Raw genomic sequence first — 19,102 nt, forward strand, 5'->3', positions numbered from 1 at the left:
GGGTGTGAGCACAGAAATCCAAGTAAGTAAACATGTTAAGTAAAAGCTGCTATGTGAGAAGACTCAAACACAAGAGTGTCTTGTTTTCAAACTCAAGGTCATTTGTAAATGCAAATACTTAAACTCCACTGTAAGTATTTGCTTTAAAATGGTTAACTTTATTATGTGAACTTCACATCATTAAAAAGCGAAAAATAAAGATGTTACTGCTTCCTATACCAAATATCAAGTAGGTGGTTTCTTTAAGTGTTCTTTTACCCTTTTTTTAAACCATAAATTTCATATTCATCACTTTGTCACCCAGTTCTGCTCCTGTTTGCTGTTAAATATTTATCCCACCATGTTCCTACTCACAATGGGCAAAGGAGTGGACAGTAAATGCAAAATCAGGTGACCCTGTTACCTTTGAACGTCTCTGGCATGAAGGGATCAAATACAGATGTGAGGAAACAAATCGCTAAAATAAATCATTATGTGTCAGCAGGGAGAGGTTTTAGAGTTGTCTGTCATCATGCATTTTCACTGTGGTTTAGCAAGGGTGAAATCAACTGCCCACTGGACTACGTGTGCTTTTTGCAACTCATATGCCAACACGATTTAAGCAACCTTTGGGATCCCAGCGCAGGGTATGCAGAACTGTTGGGCATGTTTACCTGTGTGCTAATTTCCCGGAACTTTGTAAGTGAGGCTTAAACAGGAGAAACAAATTTCCTCATAGCTCTGGAGGCCGACGTCTGCAAGGGTGGTGCTGGCAGAACATGTTCCCTCAAAGGCTCAGAGAGAAGTCCTGTCCATGTCCCAGCTTCTGTAGTCCCAGGCAGCCCTTCCTTTCCTCAAGGCAGTGCAGCCTGTCTCTTCCTCCATGCAGCCTCCTCCACTGGGTCCTGCCTTTCATTGATTCAGAGTCCATCCTTTTTGGGAATGTTTCTGCTCAAGACCCTGAGATAACCTTACCTTCAGACCATTTCAAGTAAGGTCACATATGACATTCCAAACATGAGTTTGGGACACTTCACCACACTCAACTGTATAAGCTACATTAAGCAAAACAAACAAAAAAAGCTCTCAAATTCAAACTTAGCTTCACAAATTTGTAGTAATTTTCCCTCTGGGTTAAAATAAAAATCCAGAACTATATTAAGAAAACAATGAAGTCAAACAAACCCACAAAATCAATCTGAGTCTTTCCTTTTATCTATGAGCTAAAATGGAAGTAATCTAAAAAAATCGATCTTGTGGTAGAATCATTAAGTTGGTGCTGTGTTATTTACCATTTATTAGCCTTAAGAACAACATTGTGTTACACTAACGCACAGTTCAACAAAGCCTGCCCTAGGAGTGGACAGGAGCCTTACACTTTTTCTTTTGCTAAGAAAAGCTTTGAAAGAAATCCCAGAGGTGGAGAGTTGGCTCAGGGCCAGTACACAGGTGGCTCACAGCCTTCCCTAACTCTAGTCCCAGGGGATCTGATGCTCTGAGTGAACCAGGCATGCGGTGGTGCACAGACACACATACAGAAGAAAATACCTAAGACACATAAAACTTCTTTAAAGGACAGAAGGATCCCTAAGGCCATCTTCCCCGTTTTACAGTGTTGGGGGTTGAAGAACAAACTCTATCACTGAGTTATATCCCTAAACCAGCCACATTTACAGTCATTTTCAAAATGTGGATGAAACTTTATTATTGTCTTCAATGTACAGTACAATCATTAGTCAAATATCAAGTACTTGAAATAGCATAATAGAATCACATATTTAAATGCAAAGCAAAGAGATAATGTGTAATTTTATAAGCAAATTATCAAATAAAAAGACAACATTGGCTGACTGTTGACTTTTCAAATATACTCCACTCAACACCCAAGAAAATGTTTTATACTATAAAATTCTTCTATATATTTTGAGGAATTTTCTAATATAACAAAATTTATATGAAAAATGAAATTTAAAAATTGTTAGAAAACACTAAATATGAGCCCAATGTAGAAATCTGAAGATAGACTGTTCCTTTGGCAGAAAATAAATAGCTACAAACATCTTAAAATAAGTACAGTTCAATAGGATCATGGAAAAAATATATCTTTACATTTCGTATTAATACTGAAATCAGATCAATACAGATTTACTATCATTTTTAGGCTATCAATAACTCTGCAACACAAATTTATGAATGGAAAAAATAAAATGTAGGAGGGAGAAACTTCTGCATATATTACACTTCACAGACACCAATATATACTCTTTATATACAGGGCACGTGGCGTGTTTTACTATTCCAAAATCTGAGCTTTACTGGCTGCTCCCCACTCACCGAGCACACAGTATTTACGCTGACCAAGGCCTTTACAGTTCAGGCAACTGAACATGAAATGCACAAACACTAATACGAGCCTATTAAACACAGTTCGGAAGGGAAGGAAGGACAAGTTTATCTATGCAAACGTTATCAAGAGCAGCTCTAGACTTTTACGTTTATTCACTTAATTTTTCAAGAGCAGATGGTTGCTCTCCAACAGCAGGGTCCGGGTCACAGTCTTCTTCTAGGTCCTTCAGTGGGTTCAGCTGAAAGGAAAAGGCTGTAGGGAAAACAACCTGAGTGATGAAGACTGGGAAATCTTCCAGTGTCCTGGATCTGAAGACCAGACACTCTCAAAATACAGCCTTGCGTGGACTGCTTGCTCTCCCTTCCGTGCTGGCTACTTTATGCAGTGGTAGGTTCTAGAATGAAGTTTCTTTGAAAAAATAACACACTTATAATCAAATATCTGTAAGTAGATAAATGACAAACATTTCCAAATTGTCTCCCAATGGATTTTTAATAGAGGTTAAGGGCTTAAAAATATATATAGAAGTGCATTCACGCAAAAAATTTAAAAATTTAAAAAAATTAAGTTTAGAATATTTCCTAGTGTAAATATTATGGCATGTGCATCTGTTTTCTAGTTTGTATTGTGTAAAAAGTTGGTACAAGAAAGTAGTGTGCAAAGTTTTAAGAGAAAATCCCTATGGGTTTACCACCAATTCTCACAGGATGTGGGATCTTGTACGGACTCATTTCAAACATGAGCTTCAGAAAAGCAGCCTGACTGCTGTCCTGTCAGCCTGTATGTCCACCAAACTGCTGCCTGCTGTCTCAGCAAAGCTCAGGACTACCTCTGAGGGATGCACAATTCCTTCATGAATGTCAATCACTTCTGTAAGAAAGTAACGCCCACCTCACACTTAACACCCATGATGGTTTCAATCACACCAGATCTGGGGAGCGTGTCTGGCTCAAATTCACTGAGAATTTCTAAGAAGGAAGTGCAGGGTCTGCATCTGTGGCAAGCAGGAAATCCAAAGGACAGCACCTTCATTAGACACTCGCCAAAGTCACTAGAACGCAATTCTCAATATCAGGGGCACTAGTGTGAGAGAGTGCCCTTCCTAGGAAGGCTAACATCTCGTGGGCGTTCCTTGGCCGTCAGCTGTCAGAGGACTAGCTGACTGCTTCACAATATTTGCATTTACATGGTTTTCACTGTTAATAACAGAAAACATTTTTTGTACCTTCCCAATTGTTCTTGCTTCTGTAGACAAGTATATGATAATTACTACTGAGCACTGCACTGAGAGCAAAGCTGACAGTGCTACTGACACAACTGTAATTTAAGGAGCCAACAGGAAACACGCTGGCAAGCTAAAGGCTCGCACTAAAAGATGATGTTCGCCTTTTAAAATAACAGGGTGTGGGAAATTCAGGGCGGGGGGGAAAGTGCAGACAAAAATGTTTAAAGGTCTTCAGTGCTCCTCAATATCACATCTTAGAGGAAACAACAGTTTCTTTAAAGATAAAATTCCACACTCCTGCCCCATACCACGTAGTGTCATAACCAGACTAAGAACATCCAAGCTGCCTTTGACCAAAGCATCAGCTTCAAGCAAACTGGACTGGAAAAGAAACCCTTTTATGGCCTTCAGGGTAAGGTGGGGTTTTGTGCTTTATTTACTTATGGTTCTTTTTGACTGAGAGGGGAAACTTTTACTATTTCAGATTAGAATCCCCTGGGTTAAGTGGCACACCCACGAAGCCGTTCAGCAGGTCCTGGTGTGTCTCTAAAGGAGTGGCTGCTGGTGGTAACTTGCTTGTGGCTGTGGGGCTGGAGGTACAGGAACTGCCACTGGAAAGCCAGCCAGCTGAGGCAAACCGGATGCTGTGCTCTGGAAAGAGGACAGGTCTGCAGACACCCCCATGGCTGGTGTGTAAGCAGCTGTCCCAGCAGCTGCCTGAAGATGAGAGCTCTGGGTCATGTAAGAAGGGTTGGAGACAGCGTCCTGTCCAGTGCTGCAAACAAAGTTGCACAAAGAAGTCACATTTACGGGGTTGGGGATTTAGCTCAGTGGTAGAGCGCTTGCCTAGCAAGCACAAGGCCCTGGGTTCGGTCCCCAGCTCCGAAAAAAAGAAAAAAAAAAAAAAAAAAAAAAAAAAAGAAGTCACATTTACTTTTGCTCAAGTTGCAGCGACAGACCATCAGGACAAACACGACTTTTCCATTTCTCTTTTATGTAGCCATCATACTAGTAACTTAATTTCTTTTGTTTGTTAGTTGGTAGGTGTTTCTCTATGTAGCCCCAATTGTTGTAGAACTCACTCTGTAGACCTGGCTGGCCTTGAACTCACAAAGATCTGCCTGCCTCTGCCTCCTGAGTATTGAGATGAAAGGCACGTACCACCACTGCCTGGCATAATTTTTTTTTTATGTCTACTCAGGACTGGAGAGCTGACTCAGGGAGTGAAGACAGTGCTCACTGTGAAAGCATAAAGAGTTAATCTGGATCTCTAGCTAACCCCAGGACAGGGAGACAGACCCCGACGTTTTGTCTGACCAGTCTAGGCAAACAGAGTGTTTCAAATAAGTGAGAGACTGTACTGAAAAAAACTAGGTGGATGGTGCTGGAGGGATGGATGGCTCAGCAGCTGGGAGCACTGGCTGCTCTTCCAGGAGAGCAAGCTTGATTCCCAGCACCCACATGGCAGTTTACAACCGTCTGTAACTCTATTTCCAGGGGATCACAGATCCTATTGTGGCCTAGAAGGCATCAGGTACATAAACAGTATACACACTGAGTCTGAAGAAGACATCCTAACCTCTGGCCGCCACACATGCCCATAGGGCAGCAAACTAGCAAGGTAAAGGTACCCACAGAAGCATCCCATATAGTAAAAAGAGAAAAAAGAAAGGGGAGGGAGCAAGCAGTGGCAGGCACAGGTTAGGTCACAGAAGTGGCTAGAGAAGCACCTGAGACAAGCCAAGGAGATCAGTGAGGAGGTGAGGCTTCCATACAAGAACAGTGAAGAAGGTCAAAGAGCTAAGAATGGAGAAAGGCCTAGCTGCAAGTGGGAGGAAGAAATCTGACAAAAAAGCAAACTGTTCCTTCTACCTGAGATGAGGGTGAGCACTGACTGATCGACCGATCTATTTATCTATCTATCATCTATCTATCTATCCATCCCTATCTATCTATCTATCTATCTATCTATCTATCTATCTATCTATCTATCTATCCATCCATCCATCCATCCATCTATCTTTCAGGGCAGGGTCTCACTATGTAGACCAGGCTTTGAATTCACAAGGATCTGCAAGCCTCTGCATCCAAAGCATTAAGAGTTTACAGTTTTTATTTAAACGCAAGGTTCCATGCAGTAGGTATGATGAGATGATATCTTGTGATCTCTTGCTACTACATTATAGTAGACTTTCAGAGAATAAGTTAAGGGAAAAGAAATGCTCACACAGCAACAGCACGTAAGATGAGAAGGCTTATTTAACTTGCTTTCTCCAAAACCTCTCACTCCAAGTACTAAAGGCACTGAGAATGCAAACTGCGTTTGCCTGTGTCTACCACTTTCAAAAACAAAACAGTGTGGTCTGCATCAGACCGTGCAGAGTGCTTTGAGACTGACCACATAGGCAGACTCACACTCAAGAGGGAAACAAACCGCACTGAACAGAAGAACTTCACTTTTCTCCTATTTCTACTATGGCATAAATATATTTAAAACGTTTAATTTTAAATCACACCAAATATGTTGCTTTCAGTAGAGGATTAATGTTGATATACCAGGTTTATCTCCGTAATACTTCCTGGTACTCAGAATAACAAAACTGTAGTGTAACCCTCAGATACAAGTCCACTTACTTTTCAGGTAGTCCTTACTCATGGGCTTGAAGACAAAAAGGGGCCTTAGAGGGCAGCTGAATAAAACACTGAATACATATTCTGTGATAAAGTAAATCAATAGGAAGATTTAAATATGATTTTCTGAGAATGCTTGTATAGAAATATTAAACCCAAGTCAACTTTGGTTGGATCTTACATCCTTTTATGAGCGAAAGCACTAACTTTTTAATACATACATACAGGTGTCGCTAGCATTGCTCCATTAGGCTAACTTACCACAGCACAGAACTAAGAACACGCTGACATCAATCCCTGTGAAGACCACTAGGGTCTTTACTGTGGGTTCAAACCTTAGCAGCTATCAAGATATCAATTAAAGTAAAACAGTGCCATTCTACCCAGGGAGAGCAGCAGCGGCCTCCAGCAGCTCCACCTTAAGAGTGGAAAGGGAGAGCTGGCTCGGCAGCAGCCACCTTTGATTCCAGCACTCAGGGGGCAGGGGCAGACTCATCTCTAAGAGTTCAAGGCCAGTCTGGTCTACACAGTCAGTTCTAGGGCACAGACAGGACCGTGCAGAGATGCCCTGTGTCAAGCAAACAGGCAACAGCAAAAGTTAAAAGTGAAAATGTTACTGTAAGGAGAAGAGTTTGTAGGTTCTTGTTCTAAAACTAAAGAAATTTAACACAGCTCTCTAAAACGTACCTTAAATATGGAGGTTGGATGGTGTGTGCTGTTACTGAGTTCATATTTGGAGGCAGAGACCTCGATGAGCCCATAGGATCAGGTCCTAGGTTATAGCTCTGGGCAACAGGTACTTGGTGAATGCCATGACCCAGGTAGTTCCCACCATGCGACTGGACTGGGTATGTCTATTAATCAAAGAGAAAAAATGTTGCTCACTCTATGATTTAACTAAGCACACCTAGAACTTTAAGACATAAAAGAAATGAACTGTCTATTTGAGGAACAATCTGATTCTGCTGATCTTTCCACACTGGAACAAAAAGTCTCCAACTTTTGATATCTAATCAATGAACTTTTGCAGTGTGTTTAATTGTTCTTTGATTTTCCAGGAGTTTTGAAGAAAAGAGTGGGGACTGTATTTTTAAGTAGAAGGCTGGACTCTATCAAGAGTGTCTATTAATATACATCTTGCCACAGAACCTTCCCCTGAAGGGAAGCCCGTGATTACTCCAGACCACCATGAGGATGACTACTCCACCTCCCCCACTGGAGAGAGGCTGAAAGAGAGGACCAGGGTGCTGGGCCCTCTCTGCTTTGTGTACCCATCTCCTGCTGTGGAGGGGCACTAGTAGGTGTGTTTTTATAGGAGAACTGAGTCACTGGGGGGTGGGCTTTGAGATTTCAGATGCTCAAACCAGGACGTGTGTGTGTGTGTGTGTGTGTGTGTGTGTGTGTGTGTGTGTGTGTGTGTCTGTGTCTGTGTCTGTGTCTGTGTTTCTGTTGCCTACCAATCCAGATATCAAACTCTTGGCTCCTTCTCCAGCCATGCCTGCCATGATGACAATGGACTGACGAAACCTCTAGGCAAACCCAATTAAATGTCTGCCTTTCTAAGAGTTGCCATGGTCATGTGTCTCTTCACAGAAGTGACTAAGAGACCTGCCTTCAGAAGATGAGCTATGAAATAAGACAAAGTGCATTCTTAGGAAACGGCAAAAAGTCACTAGATTCTTATGTAAACCTACGTAAATGTTCACAGACAGTAACAGTTCTGTAAGGACAGAGTCTATCGGCCTATTCATAACAGCATTCAAAAGCGAGCCGTATGTTTAATAATAACTACTATATGGTAGTAATCATTGCTTAAGTTTGATTTAAACCAAAGATTACATTAAAATCTAGGATAATAGGCGACGCCAAGTAAGCTACATAAAATGCAATGATGTTCTCTTTAGCAAGCCTCTGCCAAGTGAGACAGGAATGGGCTTCTGGAGTTCACCATTTGTAAGTGTATTTCTTGTACATAACCCAGCCACTCAACTTAGTTCATATGTTTTTCAAAAACAGAACAGTAATTTTTTGAAATTTCAAACAAACTCACACATGACTTAATGTATTAAGAAGCTGTGTGAAAAAAGTAAATGTTAGAGAACACCTAAAGAAGGAAAAGAGACGAGCTGTACAAACTGCAGCCCAGACACCTGGCACAGGAGCGACCGCCCTTCACAGACATGAAGCACACACACTTCTCGTTCAGGGGAGCAGACACTTCTAACTTATTCCACTTCCACAGCAGCAACAAACATCGTTTTAAAAACAGAAGTAATAGTGAACAAACTTCAGGAATCTTTTTTAAACCCAGAAATCCTTTCTAAGCTCATATGTAATTCTCAAAAAGTTCAGAGCATGGCATATTTGATAAATGCTTCTTCTCTGGTGTGACAGTTACCACAGTAACCATTTTAAAAAAATACTTAGCAATTATATTGTGTTACATCATCTAATTTATGCACCACATTCTAGTTGCTCTCCTTGGTGTCTCCTTCACACACTCCATTGCATACCACTTTTCATAAATTAACATGAATTTTGCTCATCCACACTTAATTTAAATTTAATTGGCTAAGATTTGAAAAATGCTTTGGAATGGGATACTGAAGAAATTGAGTATTCTCATGTCAGCTGGAGGCACAAAACCATGCTAAGTAGTGGGAAAGCAATGTTGCTAATGGGCAGCTTCTGGCAACTACATCTCACAGCCCAGAGCAAAGCTTCATTACACAGACGTTAAGGCGTGAGTCTAAGAAAATGCTGCTCTTTCAGAGGACACAAGTACAATGCCTAGCACCCACATGGCAGCTCACAACTGTATGTAACTCCTTCCCAGGAGATCTGACACCCTCATACAGACATATATCCAGACAACACTTTAGGGTACATAAAATTAAAAATTATGTGTGTGTGTGTATATATGAGAGAAATTCGTGCTTGATAAAACAGGACTTACATGTACATTTTTGGTTGTGAGCCTAGCCTTTAACGGCTGAGCCATGTCTCCAGCCCAGGACTTACATCTACAAAGAAGACTTATACCCCATACATACTTACTTCCTTACAGAGGCATAAAAAGAACCAGGCACAGTCTTTTCAATGTGTTAAAAATAAACTGGAATGAATTTGTGAAATATCATATTTAATCTTTATGGCTAACACTGTTCAAACAATACTTCTGAAACCATCAAAGTTCAGTGCCAAGGTCTGCAGATATGGAGATCCCCTCCCACCCCCACACACCAGAGGCTTGTGTGCTGGAAGTCTGGATTTCAAGAACTTGGTGAGCGAGAGCTAACTTTACCCATGAATCCGCCCGTTAGTGAGTGCATGGTAGAGCGTGCTGTGAGAAGGTAAGGACTTGCTGGAGAAAGCAGGTCCCTGGGGCCTTATCTTGCCCTCAGACCTGCACTATTCTGCCTCCCACCTGCCCTGGGGATGGAGTGCTCTTTTGGGCTGAGGACAGTGGAGCCAGCTGACTATGAACTGAGACGCCTGAGATCACTAGACCAGCCAAACAACCTTCCTCCTTTTAGCTGACTCTCCTCAGGTACTTTCTCACAGTGAAGAAGGAACATACACTGTTTTGAACATTGGTTTTTTGTTTTGTTTGTTTTTTTGTTTTTTGGTTGTGAGCCTAATCTTTAATGGCTAAGCCATCTCTTCACATCTTTCCAGCCCTAGTTTTATAATTTTACTCGTGGGCAGCAGGTCCCTGGGGCCTTATCTTGCCCTTAGCATTATGCTCTTAAAACATTTAATTTTTTTAAAACCATGACTACTTCTCAAGAGCAATGCTCACCTGCACTGGAACCCCAGCTGCTGTGGCTGAGTAAGGAGCCGGGTGGAGCTTCGAATAGACTGAGTACATGGGCGCTTCATTGACCAATTTGTTGTACAGCTCCAGGGCCTCCAGCACCTTTACGTTCAGCTCCGACAGCTCTGAGTGCCTCCTGATGCAAGACAAGTATTTTCAAAGTAACGTGAAGACCGTTCAAGTTTAGTACACATTTTTGTTCATACCTCAGAAGGCTCTTTTTATATGCAATGAAAGGGCATCCCCAAAGGAAAACTGAGAGGAGAAACTTGAATTCCATCAACAGACTGGTCCATCTTCCTAATAATACAGAAAAGGCAGATCTACACCTCATAAATTGCAATCAATTCATAATTTGGGTGCTAGAATTTAACTTAATACATTATAGATTTATGTCAAAATTTTAATTACAAAGAAAAATAGTCTATGTTTCAGTAAAAGTCTATGCCTTGATTATAAACCCCACTAACACAGTACAGTATGTAGATGAAGACCCGGAGCCCCTGTGAGGTATACTGTGACTGCAGTAAGAGCAAAATGGGAGAAAAGCATACACGCCTTACTCAGGTCCAGGACAGGACAAACTAAAATCAAGGAAACACAAGTAAAACCAACATATACACAAGTTGGGCTACTCTGTTTACTTCATTACTTTGGGGAAGTAAACAAAACTAGGCACAGCATTAGACAACAACAAATCCAGATAAGCATTATCCACCCAGGAAATGCACCCTGATGGTACAACTCTGCCCATTCCCCTGGGGGTGATGAATGACGGTGTAAGTTAAATGGCTACTTTTTGTGTGGTATTAATCATCTGTAAGTGTATACTGGATGTGATTCAGTGTGAACAAGAGAGATGAGAAGCCGAATAAACTGCCCAACACACAAATAGCAGTCTCTCCTTCATTAACATGCTATTTGAGCCAACTAACAGGTGCTGTCTCTTCTCGTGCCATGACCACAAGCAGGCAAACTATCTAACTGCTGCAAAGCACTTAAACCTACAGAAGTCAGGTGTACGCAGTAACAGCGTGATGTGGCCTACGTAACCCAGCGTACTGCAGAGACACTGACACAACAGCGGACGGCCACGAGCGCATGCATAAGACCATCCTGCAAGACTGACAACCCCAAGCAAAGGCAAGCCTTCAGGGAATCACACTCAGGACTACACCAGAGCAAGCAAGGACAGCTGAGGCGCTTCTCCTTGGAAGACAAGGTCAAGAGCACAAAAGAAAAACCAGCAAATGAAGTAACACATAACCAAGTGCAAACTTCTAAGGAGTGGGGAAAGGACAGAGAACTTAGAGGTTAACGGGAGCTGGAGACAGCAGAGACAAGACCAGGGCTCAAGTTCGTCCTGAGGAAAGATGGACAGGAAAGGTAGAAACAATGACCAGGTCAGGTCGGCCAGATGGTAAAAGAAAGGTAGGCAAATGGACAACCAGGATACAGGGGAGGAGTGAAAGGCCAACCTAATGGGGAAAGCAGTAGAAAATCAGATTACAATAGTCTGGTAAGTCAGAACTGGAGGGCAGTATGAGAGCTCATGCTTTGTGATGACAAAGTGAAATGTACAATTTAACTTTCTAACAAGGCACTTTAACTCTCATTCCCATCCCTTATAGAAATAGCAAACTGTTGCTGATTTATTCAAGGAAAAATGATTTATATTTATCTTTGAATTCGTGGCAGGAGCAAACAGTCCATGAGACTATAAAGCCCTAGAGGCTGCAATGTCCCCTCTGCTATGAAACACTGACCCTGGCTCACAGACTCACAGATGGACAGCCAGCTCTCACTCAAAGGTAACTGACTTCAGAAATGGGCACTCTGAGTTTTAATTCCTTTAGACATTCTTCTTTAGTAAATTCTTCTTATTAATGAAAGTAATGTTATGCTGTTCTATCTTCCACTATATATATGACATCATTCCATATCAGAAAGTATTTTTCAATGGCAATTAATTTCTACTATAAGACACAGAACACTGAAAGACATTTTAGTTAGCTGCATATTTATGGTCATAAATAGCATTGTGTTTAATATCACAACATCTGGTCACTGTATAGCTCCCTAGATTTAGTACGCATTTCAAATGGTTTGGGTAAAGAATATTTTTAGGCCTAGGGAAATGCGTACTAATATTGCCAGCCACACGTATGGCAAACTAGTTATTTTTTTCTCAACTTTCCCAGTGTGATTACTCACTAATCATTAGTAGCAGATGTATAAGTAGGTGTGGGATATGTTCTCCAAAACTATGATCTATCTAAAACTATGACCAATCTACCACTGATTATTTCAGTTTTGTAAAAACACAAAGGATTCATTAAAAAAAAAAACTATATCTGCATGCTATGGAGGAGCTGGAGAGATGGCTCAATGGTTAAGAGCACTGGCTGCTCTTCCTCAGGACCCAGATTTGATTTCCAGCTCACAATCACCTGTAACTCCAGTTCCAAGGGAACTGAGGCCCTCTTCTTGCCTCTGCAGGCACCAGGTAGATACATGGTGCACAGATATGAAGGCGAACACTTACACACATAAAATAAAAATAATGTTAAAATACATTATGGAACAAACCATTTTTTCCTGAATGAATCACTGTTTGCTGACCTACTAGAAAATTAACCTAATCCCTTTCTTTTTGTATGATTTATACAGCTGTTCAATCACTAGGGGCTGGAAAGGGAGAAAAGCGGAGAGTAATTCCTTCCCCTTGGACTTCATTTCTCAAGCTTCTCCAATGGGAGTAACCCTGTCCACCAGCAGCACTGATGCCCAGTCTCAGAGCAGCAAACTCAGGGCGACAAGGGAACAGAAAAGGCATCAGGAACACAGAGAGAGGCTTGAGAGAAGACGAGGGGAGTCGCTGCACTGCATTTAGCTTCCCAAATTAGGGAAGTCTCACTCGTTATATTCACAGATGCTATTTCTCCTGGGTCTGTCACAGTCAACCTCACTGGGTACACCCGTGTTCATGTTGTCCTTGACACACTTCATTCTTTCGTACTCAATTCCAGCCCCCAAAACAAAGTGACTGTGATAAAATGCAAGGGTCCACGGTCTACACATGCCACATTCCTGCCGTTGGTGGGAGTGACGTTATGAAAATAAACAGCGTAACCAGACGCTAGCTTTAAAGTCTGGCGACCGACCCGGAACTGCAGTAATTGCTCAATCCCACGAGCGACTCCCCAGCTGAAAATCTGCTCAAAGCAAGTGAAGACCTCACCTATCAATTTCTTCAAGTTTTTCATCTATCATTGGACCCATCTGTTGGCAAATATCTGTAATACAGAAATAATTACAAATATAGAAACTTAATACAAGTCGATTTCAATAATCTTTAAACAAGAGAATATGCATCATCATATAAAATATAGGGAAATAAGCTTATGCCAGGAAAGATGATAAAGGCGAACCTGGTCCAGATGTATGGACTATGTGTACACACGCACAAGCATTGGACAGTCATACTTTTTATGTATGTAAGATGTTTTACAATGCAGGGCTAAGATGGCTATGCAGATAAAGGAGCCTGCTATACAAGCCTGGTGACCTGCGTTTGGTCCTAGGGGGAGCAGAGAGCCGGCTCTACAGAGATAGCCTCTGGCTTCCACGTGTGCATATGGCATGCTCACACATACACACACCAAACACTTCACAGACTTCCAAACGTAAAAACAAATATCATAGAGAAGTGCTCCATATTCATAACCAAGCTTTCTTTTATATAAAAAATTTAAGACATCTATTTACTGTGTTTTTTTTTACAAAGGTTGTTTAGTTTTGTTGTGTGGTTTTCTGACTGGGTCGCACTCCATGGTCCAGACTGGCCTTGAACTCATGGCGCTCTCCCTGCCTTAGCCTTCTTCATGCAGGAGCTGTATGTACAATCAATCCCCTAAGCCCAGAAGCCCAAAGTACTGGGATTGTTTGTTTGACTCTGGTTGACTGCTGGTTGGCACTTGGTTAGAAACCCGAGAAGGATCCTTAAACACAGAAGAGTATCTGTTTTGCTTTAAACTCTTAGAAACTAAATGACACACAGTCAGAAGACAGTTAAACAAAAATAAACTTTTACATACTGACTTCACTTACTATGATATGATTTGTTGTTGTTTGTTTTTTGTTTGTTTTCAAGACAGGGTTTCTCTGTGTAGCCCTGACTGTCCTGGAACTTGTTCTAAGAGCCGCCTGTCTCTGCCTCTCAAGTGTTGGGATTAAAGGTGTGAGCCACCTGTCCATGCTGTTATTTCTAATCCTGCCTTTTCTTTGGCCAATTTCACTAGAGACCTTACAAAATACAAAGACTCCTTTCATGAAATGGAGATGGGCTGTGACAGTATCTTCCAAGTGACACTTCTATTTATTTACAATTATTTATATACAAGTCTGTTTCTCACAAGAATTTCAAATCTCAAAGAGCAAACAGGAAGCAGGAAAAAAACTTCAGGACACTATAAACTGTAATATGTATGTAAGCAACATAAAGGTGAGTTCAATATTAACTAATACCTTCCAAGTCTAAGAGGTCCTGGGAGTCGGGTTTTGGATCTTTTGGGTCTATGCTCTGGAGAATCTGCAGGGCTCGGTCCATTTTACCCTAGAAAAGTAACAGGAGACACTGAGAAGTCCAGTTAACCGCACTGAGTGGAGAAGCACTGTTCCCACCTATTCCAAAAAGATAGGATATTTTTTAAAAGTTTTGCTAGTTTATTAAACAAAAGGTCGATACCTCATCTATATAAACAGGCTCAGGTTCCGACTTCTTAATTTCCTCCACATCGTCATCAATTACATTCGATTTGTCCACTGTTGCTACAGAAACAAAATAAGTTTTTAAGTTTTGCAACATTTATATCAGCATTACAATTTAGTCATTAAATTTCTAGGTGGTCTATTATTATCCATAGGAAATAATTCATAATCAATATATTACATATGGTCATTTATGCCACAATATTTACTCAGCACTCACGGTGTGCCAAACCTCCTTCCCAGTGCTTAGATACATGCCAGGCGGTGAACACAATCATCTGGGAATAGATGTTATCACTAAGCCAGTCCCACTTATAACTGCATGCTCCATGTACCTCTGACCTTCTATATTTAAAAATTAAAAAAAATATATGTATTTCCTAGTTGAACAAAACATAGACTGAACTTAAGCTATCTGAGAGTTAAAATAGTATAAAGCTAAAACAAAAAAATATTTCCTAAAGAGAATATTTTAAAATAATTTATAAATATGCGTATCCTGAAAACTACCTAATACGAGATCCCTGGAGCACTGCTAGAAAGTACTCAATTTTAATTAAACTTTGATGGAAACAAAAGTTCTATTGAAAACAACGTAACTAAAGGATGAGGTCTAGCGGCCTCCTGACCTAAAGTATTTGGCTAACTTTGAATTACATGTAAAGAGAGCTCAACAAGACATAGAGATACAGTGAGGATCAAGATGACTTTTCCTGTCAGGCATGGTGTTTATGCCTTTAATTCTAGCACTGGGAGGCACAGAAAGGCAGATCTCTGTGAGTTCAAGGCCAGCCTGGTCTACAAACAGAGTCCAGGACAGCTAGACCTCTGCTACACAGAGAAACTCTACCTCAAAAAACAAAACAAAAAGAGTACTTTTTACTATTTAAAAATAATGTTACTGAAGAGAAATTGTGATCAAGCCTAGGGCTTTGCACATGCTAGGAAATCATTTTACTAAACTACACTCCCAGCTGAATATTTTACTGTCACAGGCCAGTCTCTTCAACTCTAGCAAGAGGAAGAGCCCTGAACAGGATGTCTTCTATGTTGTATAATGTTATCTGAAAAGCTCCCAAGGCTTCTATCAACTACGAAAGCCAGAGAGAAAGCAATGCGCTCTGTGTCTACATGAATACGCCTCCCCTCACCCAACTTCACTTCTCCTCATGCTTCACTCTGCACTATGAACACTGTGCACGGCACACGACAATTTCACAACATGCTCTTTCTGTAGAGGGGGCTCAGCTCTGCCTCAGCAGGAGTCTGAGGGCACTCAGAAGTGAGCCTGGAGGCCTTTAGAATTCTGGCCCTATCCCTTACCAGACAAGTTCCTCCACCTTAGCCTCCTCTATCAAGGCAGCAAACATACTGACTCCACAGGCAGGAGAGCATGGGAGAGTGCTGACAGGCTTAACCAGCTGTTAACCAACTGTCAACATTACTCTAGGCTGATTCTGTACACTTAAAATCACCCAGGGAGTGCGTGGGTAACAAATGCCCGTGCTCTCGGTGTGGCCGACTACACGGTTTATATAGGTGCAGGTGAAGGTCAGTGGCCTATAATCAAATCAAGATGGAAGAAAATATAAAAGTTAAGGATTCACAAGGCCTGTTGCCTTGCTCAGCACCTGCTGACTAAGACCTATGTGGTCCCCACCTTTACTGTGGTTCCAAAAACATTTTGTATAGACCAGATACAAACTGCTTCTCAGTTTTTGATTTAAATATTTATTTTGCATCATCATCACTATACACACCAACACCCAAAGGATTTGAAATACACAGATCTGCCTGCCTCTGTCCACAAGTGCTAAGACTAAGGTATGTGCTGGGACACCCAGGCCCTCCCACTCTCAAACGCCAATAATAAATTCAAGGGAAGATAACTTCAGTAGACCGATGCTTCTCTGAGAAACCAATACCTTTGTTGCCTTACCCGCCTCAACCTCGGTGCTTAAATCAGTCGTTACGAAGCTGGAGGGGAAGAGTCCTGCTCCTCTGTGATTTTCTCCTTCCCACCAGTTGGCATCACTGAAAACAGCACGGAAAAGGTCACTGGCTATTCTGCACCCCAACAAGAGAAACTCAACATGGCGACTGGACTTTCACATTTTGTTCCCATCTAGCCATACTTAAAAGCTGTTTTTCTTAGCCAGACACAGTGGGACAAACCTGTAATCCTAGCATCGGAGAACCAGAAACACTTTTTTCTCAAATTAATGAAAAGACAGTTAAAAATGTATAAACCTAAGAAAATCTATATCCCCATACCATCGCTTCGAAGCAATTATCAGTGGCTAAGCCCAAATCCACCCTCCACACGCCCAGCACCACACTCGAGGCAGCTCCTTCCCTATCTACTTCCCATCCCTTCACACGTAAAGACAGCTGAGCTGACACTTGTGTGGAGACGTGTGTCGCTCCAGGGAGAGCCGTTTAGTTTCATGGTTAATACTTCCAGCGCTACTCGTCTCGTTTAAAGTTCTGTCACAAGTGCACATGCACTTAGTTTAATCATTTCTGTGAAGATGGACTTCTACAGCTCATTCCAGGTCATTCCCAGTCTCTCAACTTTATAGACTGAAGAGCACAGGGAGGCAGTGGGAGATGCCTTTGGGAGGTAGAAGCAGATGGAGCTCTGAGTTTAAGGCCAGCCTGGTCTACAGAGTGAACTCCAGGACAGCCAGGGTTACACACAGAAACTCTGTCTTGGAAAAACAAACAAGACTGACTAGTAATCACTCTGGATTAGAAAGCTGATACGCAACTACTGTTCTAGGTTTGTTCAAGACTGACCTGCGCAACTACTGTTCTAGGTTTGTTCAAGACTGACCTGCAAGCTAGGTGTGTTCTGATGCCTATAGCTCTTCGTACTTGGAAAGAACTGTATGAGCCATGGAGTTCAAGACCAGTCTGGATAAAAAGGCCAAAACAATGAAACTGTCTCCGAAAATATTAAGGGATGGGGGTAGGGAGAAGGGTGGACACACAGACAAAACTACGTGCTGGCTCAGGCATGCTTGGTTTTACAGATATTGCCAATGTTCCTTAGAAAGACTGGTACCTCACACTCCTTCCCCAAGGAGCATGTGGGGCAGTCATTTTCCCACACGTGGTAATTGTCCGTGCCGACATCTGATTCTAGAAAGAAGGCAAGGCATGCTTCATCATGCTCACGGGGATTCTCCAGGTCTCTTCCACAAACTGCTTTTTCTCTTTTTCTTTTCTCCTTTCTTTCTTTCTCTCTCTTTTTTTTTTCTTTTTTTGAGACAGGGTTTCTCCATGTAGCCTTGCTATACTGGAATTCACTTTTTAAATTGCTTGTTTTAAAGATTTATTAATTTATTTTATGAGTACACTGTAGCTGTCTTCAGACACACCAGAAGAGGGCATCTGATCCCATTACAGATGGTTGTGAGCTACCATATGGTTGCTGGGAATTGAACTCAGGACCTCTGGAAGAGCAGTCAGTGCTCTTTTTTTTTTTTTTAAAAGATTTATTCATTTATTATATATAAGTACACTGTAGCTGTCTTCAGATACACCAGAAGAGGGCATCGGATCTCTTTACAGATGGTTGTAAGCCACCATGTGGTTGCTGGGAATTGAACTCAGGACCTCTGGAAGAGCAGTGGGTGCTCTTAACCGCTGAGCCATCTCTCCAGCCCAAAATAAAGCAATGTTTTGACTTTTTTTTTTTTCTTTTTTCTTTTTTTCGGAGCTGGGGACCGAACCCAGGGCTCTACCACTGAGCTAAATCCCCAACCCACAGTCAGTGCTCTTAACCACTGACCCATCTCTCCAGTCCTAAACTGCTTGTTCTTATCTTTGCCTGTTTAGTTTTTCCTACTGGACCATAGGTATTTTCTTCATGGATTTTAGTTCTTTATGAACTTAGAATGGCAACTGAATTAAGACCACCCCTGCTTTCAGGGCAATTAAGTAACCTTTTCTCCATGTCTCACATTTATCTAGCTTTCTCTGCCCTAAATTACTATCTACCCCCTCCCCAGAGACTTGTCTAATAATTCAGATTGCATTTTTGTCCATCTGCCATGCTTAGGTCACTAAATCATGTGGAATCAAACTGTAAGTGCTGTGTGGAACAAACTTCATTTTATTGTATGAAGAACAAATCAGTGCAGCAAAAATTACTAAGAGTTCACTAAAGGATGCTCCTAGCCTCACAGACTTGATTTAACAGGGTGGGGGGATAGCTGGGGGTCCCACCCACTCAGAGGAGAGGGAAGGAGGGGAATAGGGGTAAGGACTGTGTGAGGGGGTGACCAGGAAGTGGCCCGTGAGCAGGATGCAAAGTGATTGAGTAAAA

The 19,102-nt window shown here is 41.7% G+C and overlaps 1 protein-coding gene across 1 annotated transcript in view; it reads right to left on the reverse strand.

The window, feature by feature from the left end:
- Window positions 1-3,957: 3,957 nt before the first annotated feature.
- Window positions 3,958-19,102, reverse strand: part of Stam2 (signal transducing adaptor molecule 2) — a 46,359-nt gene continuing 31,214 nt past the window's right edge. The window contains exons 8-14 of the mRNA NM_001012085.1: window positions 16,709-16,803; window positions 14,747-14,829; window positions 14,527-14,614; window positions 13,241-13,295; window positions 9,985-10,135; window positions 6,870-7,036; window positions 3,958-4,326 (exon numbers count right to left, since the gene is read on the reverse strand). Coding sequence (NP_001012085.1) covers window positions 4,098-4,326; window positions 6,870-7,036; window positions 9,985-10,135; window positions 13,241-13,295; window positions 14,527-14,614; window positions 14,747-14,829; window positions 16,709-16,803 — 868 coding nt within the window. The 3' untranslated portion in view covers window positions 3,958-4,097. The remainder of the gene's footprint in view (window positions 4,327-6,869; window positions 7,037-9,984; window positions 10,136-13,240; window positions 13,296-14,526; window positions 14,615-14,746; window positions 14,830-16,708; window positions 16,804-19,102) is intronic.

Source organism: Rattus norvegicus, chromosome 3, assembly GCF_036323735.1.
Source record: "Rattus norvegicus strain BN/NHsdMcwi chromosome 3, GRCr8, whole genome shotgun sequence".
NCBI lineage: Eukaryota > Metazoa > Chordata > Mammalia > Rodentia > Muridae > Rattus > Rattus norvegicus.